The sequence below is a fragment of the Thalassophryne amazonica genome, chromosome 22 (assembly GCF_902500255.1).
Source record: "Thalassophryne amazonica chromosome 22, fThaAma1.1, whole genome shotgun sequence".
In the NCBI taxonomy this organism is placed as follows: domain Eukaryota; kingdom Metazoa; phylum Chordata; class Actinopteri; order Batrachoidiformes; family Batrachoididae; genus Thalassophryne; species Thalassophryne amazonica.
Window position 1 is genome coordinate 6,587,570 of NC_047124.1, and position 14,360 is coordinate 6,601,929.

At 44.1% G+C, this 14,360-nt stretch overlaps 1 protein-coding gene across 11 annotated transcripts in view; it reads right to left on the reverse strand.

The window, feature by feature from the left end:
- LOC117503849 (pleckstrin homology domain-containing family A member 5-like) overlaps positions 1–14,360 on the reverse strand; it is a 63,242-nt gene that overhangs the window by 15,752 nt on the left and 33,130 nt on the right. For 8 of the 11 annotated variants that reach the window (XM_034163114.1, XM_034163119.1, XM_034163113.1 and 5 more), the window contains 7 exons: positions 12,779–12,862; positions 11,359–11,397; positions 10,552–10,714; positions 3,358–3,462; positions 3,203–3,275; positions 1,516–1,616; positions 410–525 (listed from right to left, as the gene is read on the reverse strand). In XM_034163114.1, the coding sequence (XP_034019005.1) occupies positions 410–525; positions 1,516–1,616; positions 3,203–3,275; positions 3,358–3,462; positions 10,552–10,714; positions 11,359–11,397; positions 12,779–12,862 (681 nt within the window). The remainder of the gene's footprint in view (positions 1–409; positions 526–1,515; positions 1,617–3,202; positions 3,276–3,357; positions 3,463–10,551; positions 10,715–11,358; positions 11,398–12,778; positions 12,863–14,360) is intronic. The other 3 variants (XM_034163120.1, XM_034163111.1, XM_034163116.1) reach the window with 1 other exon arrangement.

The following is a 14,360-nucleotide window of genomic DNA, read 5'->3' on the forward strand; positions in this document are numbered from 1 at the left end:
AACGACAAAAGTACAAGACGTGCCATTTATGTCTGATTGTTTGATGATGTCATCAATAAATCCACAGCAACACTTCAAATTAACAACCACAAGAGGGCAGTAGCTGGCAGCCTTTTCTAAGGAACCGTTAATAGCGTTTCCTTATTCTTTTCTGTCTTATATCTACGGTCCAAATGAGTTTGATGGAGTTTCAACATCATTACTGTTGGTCGTCATTCAGGAAAAAGTCACAGCTTTTCTTTCCGCCAAGAAATATGGGCTCTTTAGTTATTTTTCTTATGTCTTGTTTGTTTTCCCCATTTGAACTGTGTGTGTGGGTTAGTTCATGAATTCAGCTTCTGAATGATGGCAGGCGGGATCATACATCATCATGTGGGTTTGTGGGCGTGTCCGTGTAGCGGGCACCAACCTTCTGATAGGTTCCGTGTGGACAAGGGCAGCATCAGTCATCACCTTCATCCAGGACTCCATCTCTTTGGCGGTGTCCGTGCAGAAATAATAAGTCCGCATGTTGGGGTGAGTCGCCTGATTAAAGAGAACGAAATCAAAAGACCGCCAGGGAGACAGACAGAGTCACAAAGAGACAGAAAGACAGACAGGGACACAAAGAGGCACACAGACACAGAGACAGACAGGGACACAAAGAGGCACACAGACACAGAGAGAGACAGGGACACAAGGAGACAGACAGGGACACAGAGAGACAGAAAGACAGACACAGAGACAGGGACACAGAGAAACAGACAGGATCACAAAAAGACAGAAAGACAGACAGGGACACAAAGACAGAGAGACACAGAGAAACAGACAGGGACACAAAGAGACACAAAGACAGACAGGGACACAAAGACAGAGAGACACAGAGAAACAGACAGGGACACAAAGAGACAGAAAGGCAGACACAGAGACATACAGGGACACAGAGAAACAGACAAAGAGACAGACAGACAGAGACAGACAAAGACACAGAGAAACAGACAAGGACACAAAGAGACACAGAGAAACAAGGGCACAAAGAGACAGAAAGACAGACACAGAGAGACATGGCCACAAAGAGATAGAAAGACAGACACAGAGAGACATGGCCACAAAGAGATAGAAAGACAGACACAGAGAGACATGGCCACAAAGAGACAGAATGACAGACAGGGATACAAAGACAGACACAGAGACAGACAGGGGCACAAAGAGACAGACAGACAGAGACACAGAGAAACAGACAGGGACACAAAGAGACAGAAAGACACAAAGACAGACACAGAGAGACAGACAGAGTATGTGGGTGATAATTTCTGTACATTATTTAATTTTTTTACTTTATACTAGCAGATCAGTGTTTGGACGTACTCGTTATGTCCTCTGGACTCATGTTCATCATAAAACCTCATGTGTGATCAAAAAACTTCATAAACCTTTAAATGAGTTATTTTTTCCCTTCACCAGCTGGACTATTATCGCTATCGTCACAGTTGGTGTCCACTGACATGAAGCCAGAGGACAGAGACACACGGTTACCTTGAAGGCGTATTTTTTACTGATGTGATCGTCCACAGACAGCATGGAGATGTAGAAGCTGGGCAGCAGGATACTCCCCAGAATGCTGTCCTCTTTTTCATCTGAACAAAAAAACAGAAGAAACATCCACATGTCAGAGGCGGACACATCCAAACCCACATAGACCTACGTGGAACCAAGCACAACCAGGAAATCACTGGAAGCCTCAGGATCTTAGTCCTGATCCAGGTGAGGACCATCACAAACCAAGCCACTCCGGTTCCTCACTCAGCCCGACACAACACCCAGTCCAGCACCTGGTCCATGTGAGGTTTGAATACACAGCGCCCCCTGCTGTTTTGACACACACAGACAGTTGTCCACCTGATGGTCTTTCTGATGCAACTCCAGGTGTACATGAAGATAAGGGATGGGTGGACTTTGAACCCCTGACCTTCTTGCTACGGGGTGAGTTCTTCTTCTGCACCACAAACGCTACAACTACTAACGATTTAAACGAAATAAGCAAATCCCACAAAAAGACTTGAGCTTAGAAATCCAGTCAGTCCCGTTCAGCTTTCAATTCATCCCGTTTCAGAGTCATTAGTTAAAGGACAACTTTTATTTCCCTTAAAATCCAACACAGCGACACTCAAAGACACACGCACGTCATGGATGACAGGCGTCTCTGTCAGTAACAGCGGTTAGCGGTGATGTCTCACAGCAAGAAGGTCCAGGGTCCCAGTCCAAGTCCCGCTTCTTTCCAAATAAATGCACATTAAGGAAAAATGTTTCTTTGACTCCCACTAAATAAAACAGTATCTGTAGACTGGGACTTCTGTCTGTGATATTGAACCACTGTCTGTTGCTGCCACCTGCAGGAACCATGACTGGAATCCATTACAGCTCCACATGATCCAGACCCACAGAACCCATTCCAGCAGCTCTGTCCTGCAGGATGAGAATGTTTATCTCTTGCTGCAGCTGGACGTGTCTCTGTTTCGTTATCATTTCCTTCCACCCAGAACAATTCGGAACGAACAGGACCCGAAAATGTTGAGCACGTCCTCGTCTTTCTGAAGGACGTCTAGTCTTTGCGGCTCAGCCAACAAACATCCAACTTCTCTCCCGGGTTTATCATGAAAGCAGCTGCTGATTGCACTCAGGCTGCGGCTAATTTGTCAATTTTCAGTAATGGGAAAATCTCGCTCGACAGTTTAAGAGACACAAACAACGAACACTGACTGTTTTCTAAAACGTAACCTTGTTTGTCCTCTACACTGCATCTTATACACTCAATGTCTTGTCTGTGTTTATCTGAGAGTTCCTACGAGATGGACAGAAATCAGACACAGGAAACAGTCTGTTAAAAGCATGAACTAACTGTGGTTCTCAGGGGTCACCGAACCTGCACATTTTGCATCTCTGCCCAAGCTGATGAGATCATTCAGGTGTGCAACCAATCAAGGATGAAGATGCACCTGAACGAGCTCATCAGCTTGAGTAGAGATGCAAAATGTGCAGGTTCGTTGACCCTTGAGAACCAGTTTGAGAAACAACCAAACTAAAAGGCAAAGAAGATAGCAACTGATGTCACAGGTGTAATTACAACAGGCCACCAGAAGCACATTCCCCAATCACTTTCATAGAAATAAAAAGAAGGGGAACATAATCATGCAACAACTAGAGTGTGTGCATTTGTCCTCACCGCGGTAATAGAAGAGGCACATGTCCGACAGAACAAACCACCTCTTCTTCCACAGCTTCATGCCTGTGCTGTCCTGCAGAGGTTAAAGGTCACAAACTGTTGGTCTCACTGTGAGCACACGGGTCTAAAAGTGTAACGGCGTGAAAGCGACGTGCCTGTTTGTAGAGCCAGTTCTTCTTGACCACCGGAGCGTTGAGGCTTCTCTTGATGGAGTTGGACCTCTTGCCGAAGTTGTGAAGTTTTTTGGAAGGTCTCGAAGGCTACAGAGACAAATAGATAAACACCAGAAAAAACAAAAAACACCAAACAGGGATTTGAATGCCCTTTCAGCTGTTACACAGTCAGTCAGTTTTATTTTCATGGCAGAATATTTTTCTGCCTTTAACACGGAGGTAAACACACACAACTTGATGGCAATATTCTCAAAGTTTATCATCTTGCTCACAGCTGTGGTGACCTTTCCTCCAGGCCGTTAGTGTGCTGCTTTTTCCCCAGTGTAATGACTTCTCATAAATATGTTAGAACTTGCTGTGTTAACATTTCCTTTTTGGCCCATAGAAACTGAAGTCAAACATCTCTTAGTCATCACAGCACACATCCATGCGCATTTGAAGAAGGTGTGCGTTACAAAGCATTTCTAAACGATGAGCAGCACTTGCCCGTCCACCTGTACGTCCATCCAATCATCAGTCTGTTCATCCACCCAACTATGAACCCCAACAACCAAGGGGTTACAAGCATGAGGTCTGCAGATGCCGTTTCCAACAGTCTACATGGTCCTCTGGTGTGAAGCCCAAAGGTACATCAGCCTGGGGAACCCTCATCTTAAACTTTAACCACATCACAAGGAGAAGAACTTGGTCACAGGAGATGCCTGTGGAGAGTCTGTCACCTCAACAATGCAACCTATATCCAGTTTCTATGTAAAGAGTCGCGGCAGATGTGGCAGATGACTGGTCTCGGTCAAGAGTCTCGATAGAAGTGGCAGAGGACTGGTCTCAATCAAGAGTCTAGACCTAAGAGTCATGACAGATGTGGCAGACGACTGGTCTCAATCAAGAGTCTAGACCTAAGAGTCATGACAGATGTGGCAACCGACTGGTCTCAATCAAGAGTCTAGACCTAAGAGTCATGACAGATGTGGCAGCCGACTGGTCTCAATCAAGAGTCTAGACCTAAGAGTCATGACAGATGTGGCAGCCGACTGGTCTCAATCAAGAGTCTAGATCAAAGAGTCATGACAGATGTGGCAGCCGACTGGTCTCAATCAAGAGTCTAGATCAAAGAGTCATGACAGATGTGGCAGCCGACTGGTCTCAATCAAGAGTCTAGATCAAAGAGTCATGACAGATGTGGCAGCCGACTGGTCTCAATCAAGAGTCTAGATCAAAGAGTCATGACAGATGTGGCAGCCGACTGGTCTCAATCAAGAGTCTAGATCAAAGAGTCATGACAGATGTGGCAGCCGACTGGTCTCAATCAAGAGTCTAGACAAAAGAGTCATAACAGCTGTGGCAGACAACTAGTCTCAGTCAAGAGTCTAGACCAAAGAGTCGCAGCAGATGTGGCATATGACTGGTGTCAGTCAAGAGTCTCGATAGAAGTGGCAGACGACCGGTCTCAATCAAGAGTCTGGACCAAAGAGTCATGACAGATGTGGCAGCCGACTGGTCTCAATCAAGAGTCTAGACCAAAGAGTCATGACAGATGTGGCAGCCGACTGGTCTCAATCAAGAGTTTAGACCAGACCTGGGCAAACTGCGGCCCGGGGGCCACATGCGGCCCTTTGTATGTCTCTGTCCGGCCCTCATGAGGTCTGTGATTATTATTACATATATTAAAAATGTCAAGCTTGTGTTTTGCAAATCAGAGAGGTTTATTTAGGTATATTAAAATATTTACATATTACAATAATAAAAATTACCTATAGAAGCTATTAAATAGGTAATTTTTTGTAAAAGAAATTTGTAATTGGAGACAGCCGAGTTATCGATGGTGTGGCCCTCGGACATAATTCAGGTTCCCTATGTGGCCCATTGTAAAAATTAATTGCCCACCCCTGGTCTAGACCAAAGAGTCATGACAGATGTGGCAGACGACTGGTCTCAATCAAGTGTCTAGACCAAAGAGTCATGGCAGATGTGGCAGCCGACTGGTCTCAATCAAGAGTATAGACCAAAGAGTCATGACAGATGTGGCAGCCGACTGGTCTCAATCAAGAGTCTAGACCTAAGAGCCATGACAGATGTGGCAGACAACTGGTCTCAATCAAGAGTCTAGACGAAAGAGTCATGACAGATGTGGCAGACAACTGGTCTCATTCAAGAGTCTAGACCAAAGAGTCATGACAGATGTGGCAGACGACTGGTCTCAATCAAGAGTCTAGACCAAAGAGTCATGACAGATCAAATCAAATCAAATCAATTTTATTTATATAGCGCCAAATCACAACAAACAAGGCGCTTTATATTGTAAGGCAAAGCCATACAATAATTACGGAAAAACCTCAACGGTCAAAATGACCCCCTGTGAGCAAGCACTTGGCGACAGTGGGAAGGAAAAACTCCCTTTTAACAGGAAGAAACCTCCAGCAGAACCAGGCTCTACTGGGGTGATATGGTACTATGAGGTCCCTAAGATAAGATGGGACCTGATTATTCAAAACCTTATAAGTAAGAAGAAGAATTTTAAATTCTATTCTAGAATTAACAGGAAGCCAATGAAGAGAGGCCAATATGGGTGAGATATGCTCTCTCCTTCTAGTCCCCGCCAGTACTCTAGCTGCAGCATTTTGAATTAACTGAAGGCTTTTCAGGGAACTTTTAGGACAACCTGATAATAATGAATTACAATAGTCCAGCCTAGAGGAAATAAATGCATGAATTAGTTTTTCAGCATCACTCTGAGACAAGACCTTTCTAATTTTAGAGATATTGCGCAAATGCAAAAAAGCAGTCCTACATATTTGTTTAATATGCGCATTGAATGACATATCCTGATCAAAAATGACTCCAAGATTTCTCACAGTATTACTAGAGGTCAGGGTAATGCAATCCAGAGTAAGGATCTGGTTAGACACCATGTTTCTAAGATTTGTGGGGCCAAGTACAATAACTTCAGTTTTATCTGAGTTTAAAAGCAGGAAATTAGAGGTCATCCATGTCTTTATGTCTGTAAGACAATCCTGCAGTTTAGCTAATTGGTGTGTGTCCTCTGGCTTCATGGATAGATAAAGCTGGGTATCATCTGCGTAACAATGAAAATTTAAGCAATGCTGTCTAATAATACTGCCTAAGGGAAGCATGTATAAAGTGAATAAAATTGGTCCTAGCACAGAACCTTGTGGAACTCCATAATTAACCTTAGTCTGTGAAGAAGATTCCCCATTTACATGAACAAATTGTAATCTATTAGATAAATATGATTCAAACCACCGCAGCGCCTTTAATACCTATGACATGCTCTAATCTCTGTAATAAAATGTTATGGTCAACAGTATCAAAAGCAGCACTGAGGTCTAACAGAACAAGCACAGAGATGAGTCCACTGTCTGAGGCCATAAGAAGATCATTTGTAACCTTCACTAATGCTGTTTCTGTACTATGATGAATTCTAAACCCTGACTGAAACTCTTCAAATAGACCATTCCTCTGCAGATGATCAGTTAGCTGTTTTACAACTACCCTTTCAAGAATTTTTGAGAGAAAAGGAAGGTTGGAGATTGGCCTATAATTAGCTAAGATAGCTGGGTCAAGTGATGGCTTTTTAATTAATGGTTTAATTACTGCCACCTTATAAGCCTGTGGTACATAGCCAACTAATAAAGACAGACTGATCATATTTAAGATCGAAGCATTAATTAATGGTAGGGCTTCCTTGAGCAGCCTGGTAGGAATGGGGTCTAATAGACATGTTGATGGTTTGGAGGAAGTAACTAATGAAAATAACTCAGACAGAACAATCGGAGAGAAAGAGTCTAACCAAATACCGGCATCACTGAAAGCAGCCAAAGATAACGATACGTCTTTGGGATGGTTATGAGTAATTTTTTCTCTAATAGTTAAAATTTTGTTAGCAAAGAAAGTCATGAAGTCATTACTAGTTAAAGTTAATGGAATACTCAGCTCAATAGAGCTCTGACTCTTTGTCAGCCTGGCTACAGTGCTGAAAAGAAACCTGGGGTTGTTCTTATTTTCTTCAATTAGTGATGAGTAGAAAGATGTCCTAGCTTTACGGAGGGCTTTTTTATAGAGCAACAGACTCTTTTTCCAGGCTAAGTGAAGATCTTCTAAATTAGTGAGACGCCATTTCCTCTCCAACTTACGGGTTATCTGCTTTAAGCTGCGAGTTTGTGAGTTATACCACGGAGTCAGGCACTTCTGATTTAAGGCTCTCTTTTTCAGAGGAGCTAGAGCATCCAAAGTTGTCCTCAATGAGGATATAAAACTATTGACGAGATAATCTATCTCACTCACAGAGTTTAGGTAGCTACTCTGCCCTGTGTTGTTATATGGCATTGGAGAACATAAAGAAGGAATCATATCCTTAAACCTAGTTACAGCGCTTTCTGAAAGACTTCTACTGTAATGAAACTTGCTGGGTAGTCCATCAGAGTAAATGTAAATGTTATTAAGAAATGATCAGACAGAAGGGAGTTTTCAGGGAATACTGTTAAGTCTTCAATTTCCATACCATAAGTCAGAACAAGATCTAAGGTATGATTAAAGTGGTGGGTGAACTCATTTACATTTTGAGCAAAGCCAATCGAGTCTAACAATAGATTAAATGCAGTGTTGAGGCTGTCATTCTCAGCATCTGTGTGGATGTTAAAATTGCCTACTATAATTATCTTATCTGAGCTAAGCACTAAGTCAGACAAAAGGTCCGAAAATTCACAGAGAAACTCACAGTAACAACCAGGTGGACGATAGATAACAACAAATAAAACTGGTTTTCGGGACTTCCAATTTGGATGGACAAGACTAAGAGACAAGCTTTCAAATGAATTAAAGCTCTGTCTGGGTTTTTGATTAATTAATAAGCTGGAGTGGAAGATTGCTGCTAATCCTCCGCCTCGGCCCGTGCTACGAGCGTTCTGGCAGTTAGTGTGACTCTGGGGTGTTGACTCATTTAAACTAACATATTCATCCTGCTGTAACCAGGTTTCTGTAAGGCAGAATAAATCAATATGTTGATCAATTATTATATCATTTACTAACAGGGACTTAGAAGAGAGAGATCTAATGTTTAATAGACCACATTTAACTGTTTTAGTCTGTGGTGCAGTTGAAGGTGCTATATTATTTTTTCTTTTTGAATTTTTATGCTTAAATAGATTTTTGCTGGTTATTGGTGGTCTGGGAGCAGGCACCGTCTCTACGGGGATGGGGTAATGAGGGGATGGCAGGGGGAGAGAAGCTGCAGAGAAGTGTGTAAGACTACAACTCTGCTTCCTGGTCCCAACCCTGGATAGTCACGGTTTGGAGGATTTAAGAAAATTGGCCAGATTTCGAGAAATGAGAGCTGCTCCATCCAAAGTGGGATGGATGCCGTCTCTCCTAACAAGACCAGGTTTTCCCCAGAAGCTTTGCCAATTATCTATGAAGCCCACCTCATTTTTTGGACACCACTCAGACAGCCAACAATTCAGGGAGAACATGCGGCTAAACATGTCACTCCCGGTCCGATTGGGGAGGGGCCCCAGAGAAAACTACAGAGTCTGACATTGTTTTTGCAAAGTTACACACCGATTCAATATTAATTTTAGTGACCTCCGATTGGCGTAACCGGGTGTCATTACTGCCGACGTGAATTACAATCTTACCAAATTTACGCTTAGCCTTAGCCAGCAGTTTCAAATTTCCTTCAATGTCGCCTGCTCTGGCCCCCGGAAGACAATTGCCTATGGTTGCTGGTGTCGCTAACTTCACATTTCTCAAAACAGAGTCGCCAATAACCAGAGTGTGTTCCTCGGCGGGTGTGTCGCCGAGTGGGGAAAAACGGTTAGAGATGTGAACGGGTTGGCGGTGTACACGGGGCTTCTGTTTAGGACTACGCTTCCTCCTCACAGTCACCCAGTCGGCCTGCTTTCCCGGCTGCTCGGGATCTGCCGGAGGAGAACTAACGGCGGCTAAGCTACCTTGGTCCGCACCGACTACAGGGGCCTGGCTAGCTGTAGGATTTTCCAAGGTGCGGAGCCGAATCTCCAATTCACGCAGCCTGGCCTCCAAAGCTATGAATAAGCTAGACTTATTACAAGTACCATTACTGCTAAAGGAGGCCGAGGAATAACTAAACATTTCACACTCGGAGCAGAAAAGCGCGGGAGAGACAGGAGAAGCCGCCATGCTAAACCGGCTAAGAGCTAGTAGCTGTGCTAAGCTAGCGGATTCCTAAAAACAGATGTGGCAGACAACTGGTCTTAATCAAGAGTCTAGACCAAAGAGTCGCAGCAGATGTGGCATATGACTGGTGTCAGTCAAGAGTCTTGATAGAAGTGGCAGACGACCGGTCTCAGTCAAGAGTCTAGACCAAAGAATCATGACAGATGTGGCAGACGACTGGTCTCAATCAAGAGTCTAGACCAAAGAGTCATGACAGATGTGGCAGACGACTGGTCTCAATCAAGAGTCTAGACCACAGAGTCATGACAGATGTGGCAGCCGACTGGTCTCAGTCAAGAGTCTCGACCAAAGAGTCGCAGCAGATGTGGCATATGACTGGTCTCAGTCAAGAGTCTCGATAGAAGTGGCAGATGACCGGTCTCAATCAAGAGTCTAGATCAAAGAGTCATGACAGTTGTGGCAGATGACTTGTCTCAATCAAGAGTCTAGACCAAAGAGTCGCGGCAGATGTGGCAGACGACTGGTCCTGCTCAGAAGTCTAGACCAGTGGGATCCACAGTATTCCAGAAAGGGCCAAGAGGGTGCAGGTTTTCTTTGTAGCCCCTGACTCCAGCGGGTGATTTCACTGATGAACTCATCCCATCTGCTCAAAGTGGTGTTCATCAGTAAAATCACCCGCTGGAGTCAGTGGCTGCAAAGAAATCCTGCACCCTCTTGGCCATTTCTGGAATAATGTGGACATCACCCGTCTAGAGTCATGCCAGATGTGGTAGATGACTAGTCTTTGTCAAGAGTCTAGACCAGCTTGGGTCTCTCAAGAAGAGAGTCACTGGCTGAAACGCATCAATGTGGAGTTAATCCAGCTGGTTTAAAATGAAAGAAATTCAACACAAAGGAAGCTGGACATATTTCTGAAGTGATAACAAACCTGTAGACAAAGTGTAATGAGCCAATCAGAGCCCCTTTTGAGCAAACAGAAGGACAAAGGGCGCCACTGTAACTGACCCGTGTGGAGGCGGCGGTGATGGTTGTGGTTGTGACTGGGCTGCTGGGGAAGGTGCTGTAGTCCGAGCCGCCGGTGTAATTTGACGCCTCGCTCATGGTGCTGGTAGGATGCTCCTTCTTGTCGTTGTTGCTGGTCTGCTCTGATGAAGTCTTAGGAACAGGTCTGTCACAGAGACATGGAGACAGAGTCAGGATTTGTCCACAGACACTGGAAAAGGAACAGGTTGTGGTGTTTCCTTGGCAGAGGAGAACCTGACCGAGGCTTTCGGTGGTTTCTCCGTCCCTCTGCCTCATCTTTCAGGCACTCAGATGGTCCACGCTACACTCCGTGACAAATCTAGAACTCCGAGTACCGCAGTACTCTTCTAGCTAGGACCTAAGAGGTGCACTTTTTAAGTAACTTTTGAAATAATAAAGATTCATTTTGTCATCGGAAGCAGAATCAACAGAAACGATAACTCACAAATAACAGAGGGATTAAAAAAACATAAATAAAAGATGAGTAGAGATTAAAGAGGGTGTGATGTTTTATTCACAGGAAGACGATGTTTCACACAAAGAATCTTCTCATCTTGAGTGTTAACGGAAAACCAGAAGGTGGACAAAGTCGTACAACAAGCTCTTTTCTTATCGAGTCAATATTTACAGTCAACAGCAGATTGTCATTTGTGTAAAGTGACGCCGCGGCATCACGTTTGAACGGAAGAAAAGCAAAACCAAAAAGATAGAGAGAAAAAAGAAAACATTCTGCATTCACTGATTACTGAATGAAGCCAAAGCAGGTCCTGTGATGTGGAAGATGATTACCTGCTGCTGTCGGGATGAACAAGAGCTCCACAACTCACACTGGAAACAACAAGGAGACACAATGACAAACTCATAGTAACAAAATCAAAGAAATCATTCACACACACAAAAAAAGGTGGAGAAAAGTCAGCGACAGTCCAGGTGCTGCCTCCATGGACCTGAAAAGAGGAGACTGTGGGGGGCGGAGCCATGCAAATACCTCCAAGACTGACGACCACCAACATGCACAGTTAGCTTAAAGCTACATTAAAAACAGAAATTCCACCCAGGACGGCTGTAAATCCCTTAGAGGAGAGTTAGCCGCGAGGTTAGTGACACTGCTAGCTGCACAGACATACGTGCATGAATGAAGTTCTAACCATGTGCTCCATGAAGAACACAAAGATTAAGAACAAAGGTGTAAATATATAGTCCATCCAGCACATTCTGGATCCACCTCGGGTCCTGGATGGCAGACAACCGGTTCATCCCCACCACTTCGAAGTAACAGAGTATCTGCTGCAGACAGGTGAAACATGGGCGTGTCCTTGGCCAAGTGAAATGTGGGCGTGTCCTTGGCTCAGGAATGTTTGTATTTGACCATGTGATCCAGGTCCATCTCAAACCTTTTTTTCAGCTTTTACAATAGTGGTTCATTTGCTCTTATTTCTAAACACATTTCAACTTTTGTGTTTGAAAAAATAAAAATCTGGGCTGCCAATAACTGTGACCAAGACTGGATCCACAAACCATATGAACACGCCATCACGTCAACAGTCCTTCACCTGTGGAAGGACCAAAACTGTTCCTTGAATGACCACTTGAGCCTGGCTCCACTTCTCGTGGAACCCCATGTTAAACTGGTCAATGTTAGACTAGAAATAAGCATGTTTATAGCCTGATACAACATATGGCTTAAGTCTCTATAGATAGTATCCCCATTGAAGACAACTGTGTGGGGTCTGAATATTTTTTATACGTCTTCAATTTACAATTTAAGATCATTTAGTCGCAACATTATACATAGTTAGGTCAATCTGAGTGACTGCTACCATCCAGGTGGCTAGCATGCTGCTAGTGTGCCCATGTATTGTTTTAAACACACACACACCCCCAAGCCACCAGTCATTTGAGTAACTGCCCACCCCACAATAATACGCCACAAATCACACAAACCCAGGGTACCTAGCTCGTTAGCCTTAGCTAGCCCGGTAACTTTGAGGTAGGTGGGCATGTTTGGGCTTCAAAATGTCTGCACACCCTCCACCCAGTTATCCATTTGTGTGCTGGTGGAGTGTAGGGCACTGCCAAATTGGCGACATTTAGAACCGTCCCACTTCAAAGGTGCGCTTCAGAAAACGCCACAGAGGGTTAGTCCGTTATTTTTACATTCTGTTAGCTAACGTGTGTTCATGGCACGGCCACGCTATGTGGAACTTACTGTTCATTGACAACAAAGATGCAGTTGTCCTGGGATGGTGCACCGGACACCGGGTGTTTGCACGTCACCTTCCGCTCATTGTGACTGCAGAGAGAGAAAGAAACACACACACACACACACACACACACACACACACACACACACACACACACACACACACACACACACACACACACACACACACACACACACACACATTATTACTCATTAAAAACAAACTGCCGTCATTCTAAGATCATTTTCACCAAAGAAGAAAAAGTTTGTTGCTGGAACGAAGTCATTTAAAAAAAGCGACACAAACACACTCATCTGAATGATGATAAAGAAAAAGTGCAGAAGAAGAAGAGCAGCTCGTTTTAATAAGTGATCAGAACTTTGAGACATGATTACAGATGAGGCGGTGAGGGTGACAGGAAGTGGGCGGGACTTCAGAAGAGGCACGGGACAGTGTTACGTCTGTAAACCCAGCCTGGCAGAGGAACGTGCTCGCTGGGTGCCTTTCTAGTTTTAGTGACATTTGCATCTTAGGTAGAGATGATAAAAGTTGATGTCGGGTCGTTTTAACCAATCAGAGCAGCCGCACTCTTTCATGGGCAAACCCTCCTTCCTTCTTTCCTCTCATGTTCCCTTCTCTCCTTACATCGCTGAATTCAGGATTGTTTGAAGAAAATCACATTTTCCCCACTTCAGTCATTTTAATTTGCATTTAATCTTATCATTGCAGATTACCCCTACTGATCAAATCATTAGGGTATTTTATATATATATATATATATATATATATATATATATATATATATACTCAACAAAAATATAAACGCAACACTTTTGGTTTTGCTCCCATTTTGTATGAGATGAACTCAAAGATCTAAAACTTTTTCCATATACACAATATCACCATTTCCCTCAAATATTGTTCACAAACCAGTCTAAATCTGTGATAGTGAGCACTTCTCCTTTGCTGAGATAATCCATCCCACCTCACAGGTGTGCCATATCAGGATGCTGATTAGACACCATGATTAGTGCACAGGTGTGCCTTAGACTGCCCACAATAAAAGGCCACTTTGAAAGGTGCAGTTTTGTTTTATTGTGGGGGGGATACCAGTCAGTATCTGGTGTGACCACCATTTGCCTCATGCAGTGCAACACATCTCCTTCGCATCATCCGTGAAGAGAACACCTCTCCAACGTGCCAAACGCCAGCGAATGTGAGCGTTTGCCCACGCAAGTCGGTTACGACGACGAACTGGAGTCAGGTCGAGACCCCGATGAGGACGACGAGCATGCAGATGAGCTTCCCTGAGACGGTTTCTGACAGTTTGTGCAAAAATTCTTTGGTTATGCAAACCGATTGTTCCAACAGCTGTCCGAGTGGCTGGTCTCAGACGATCTTGGAGGTGAACATGCTGGATGTGGAGGTCCTGGGCTGGTGTGGTTACACGTGGTCTGCGGTTGTGAAGCTGGCTGGATGTACTGCCAAATTCTCTGAAACGACTTTGGAGATGGCTTATGGTAGAGACATGAACATTCAATACACGAGCAACAGCTCTGGTTGACATTCCTGCTGTCAGCATGCCAA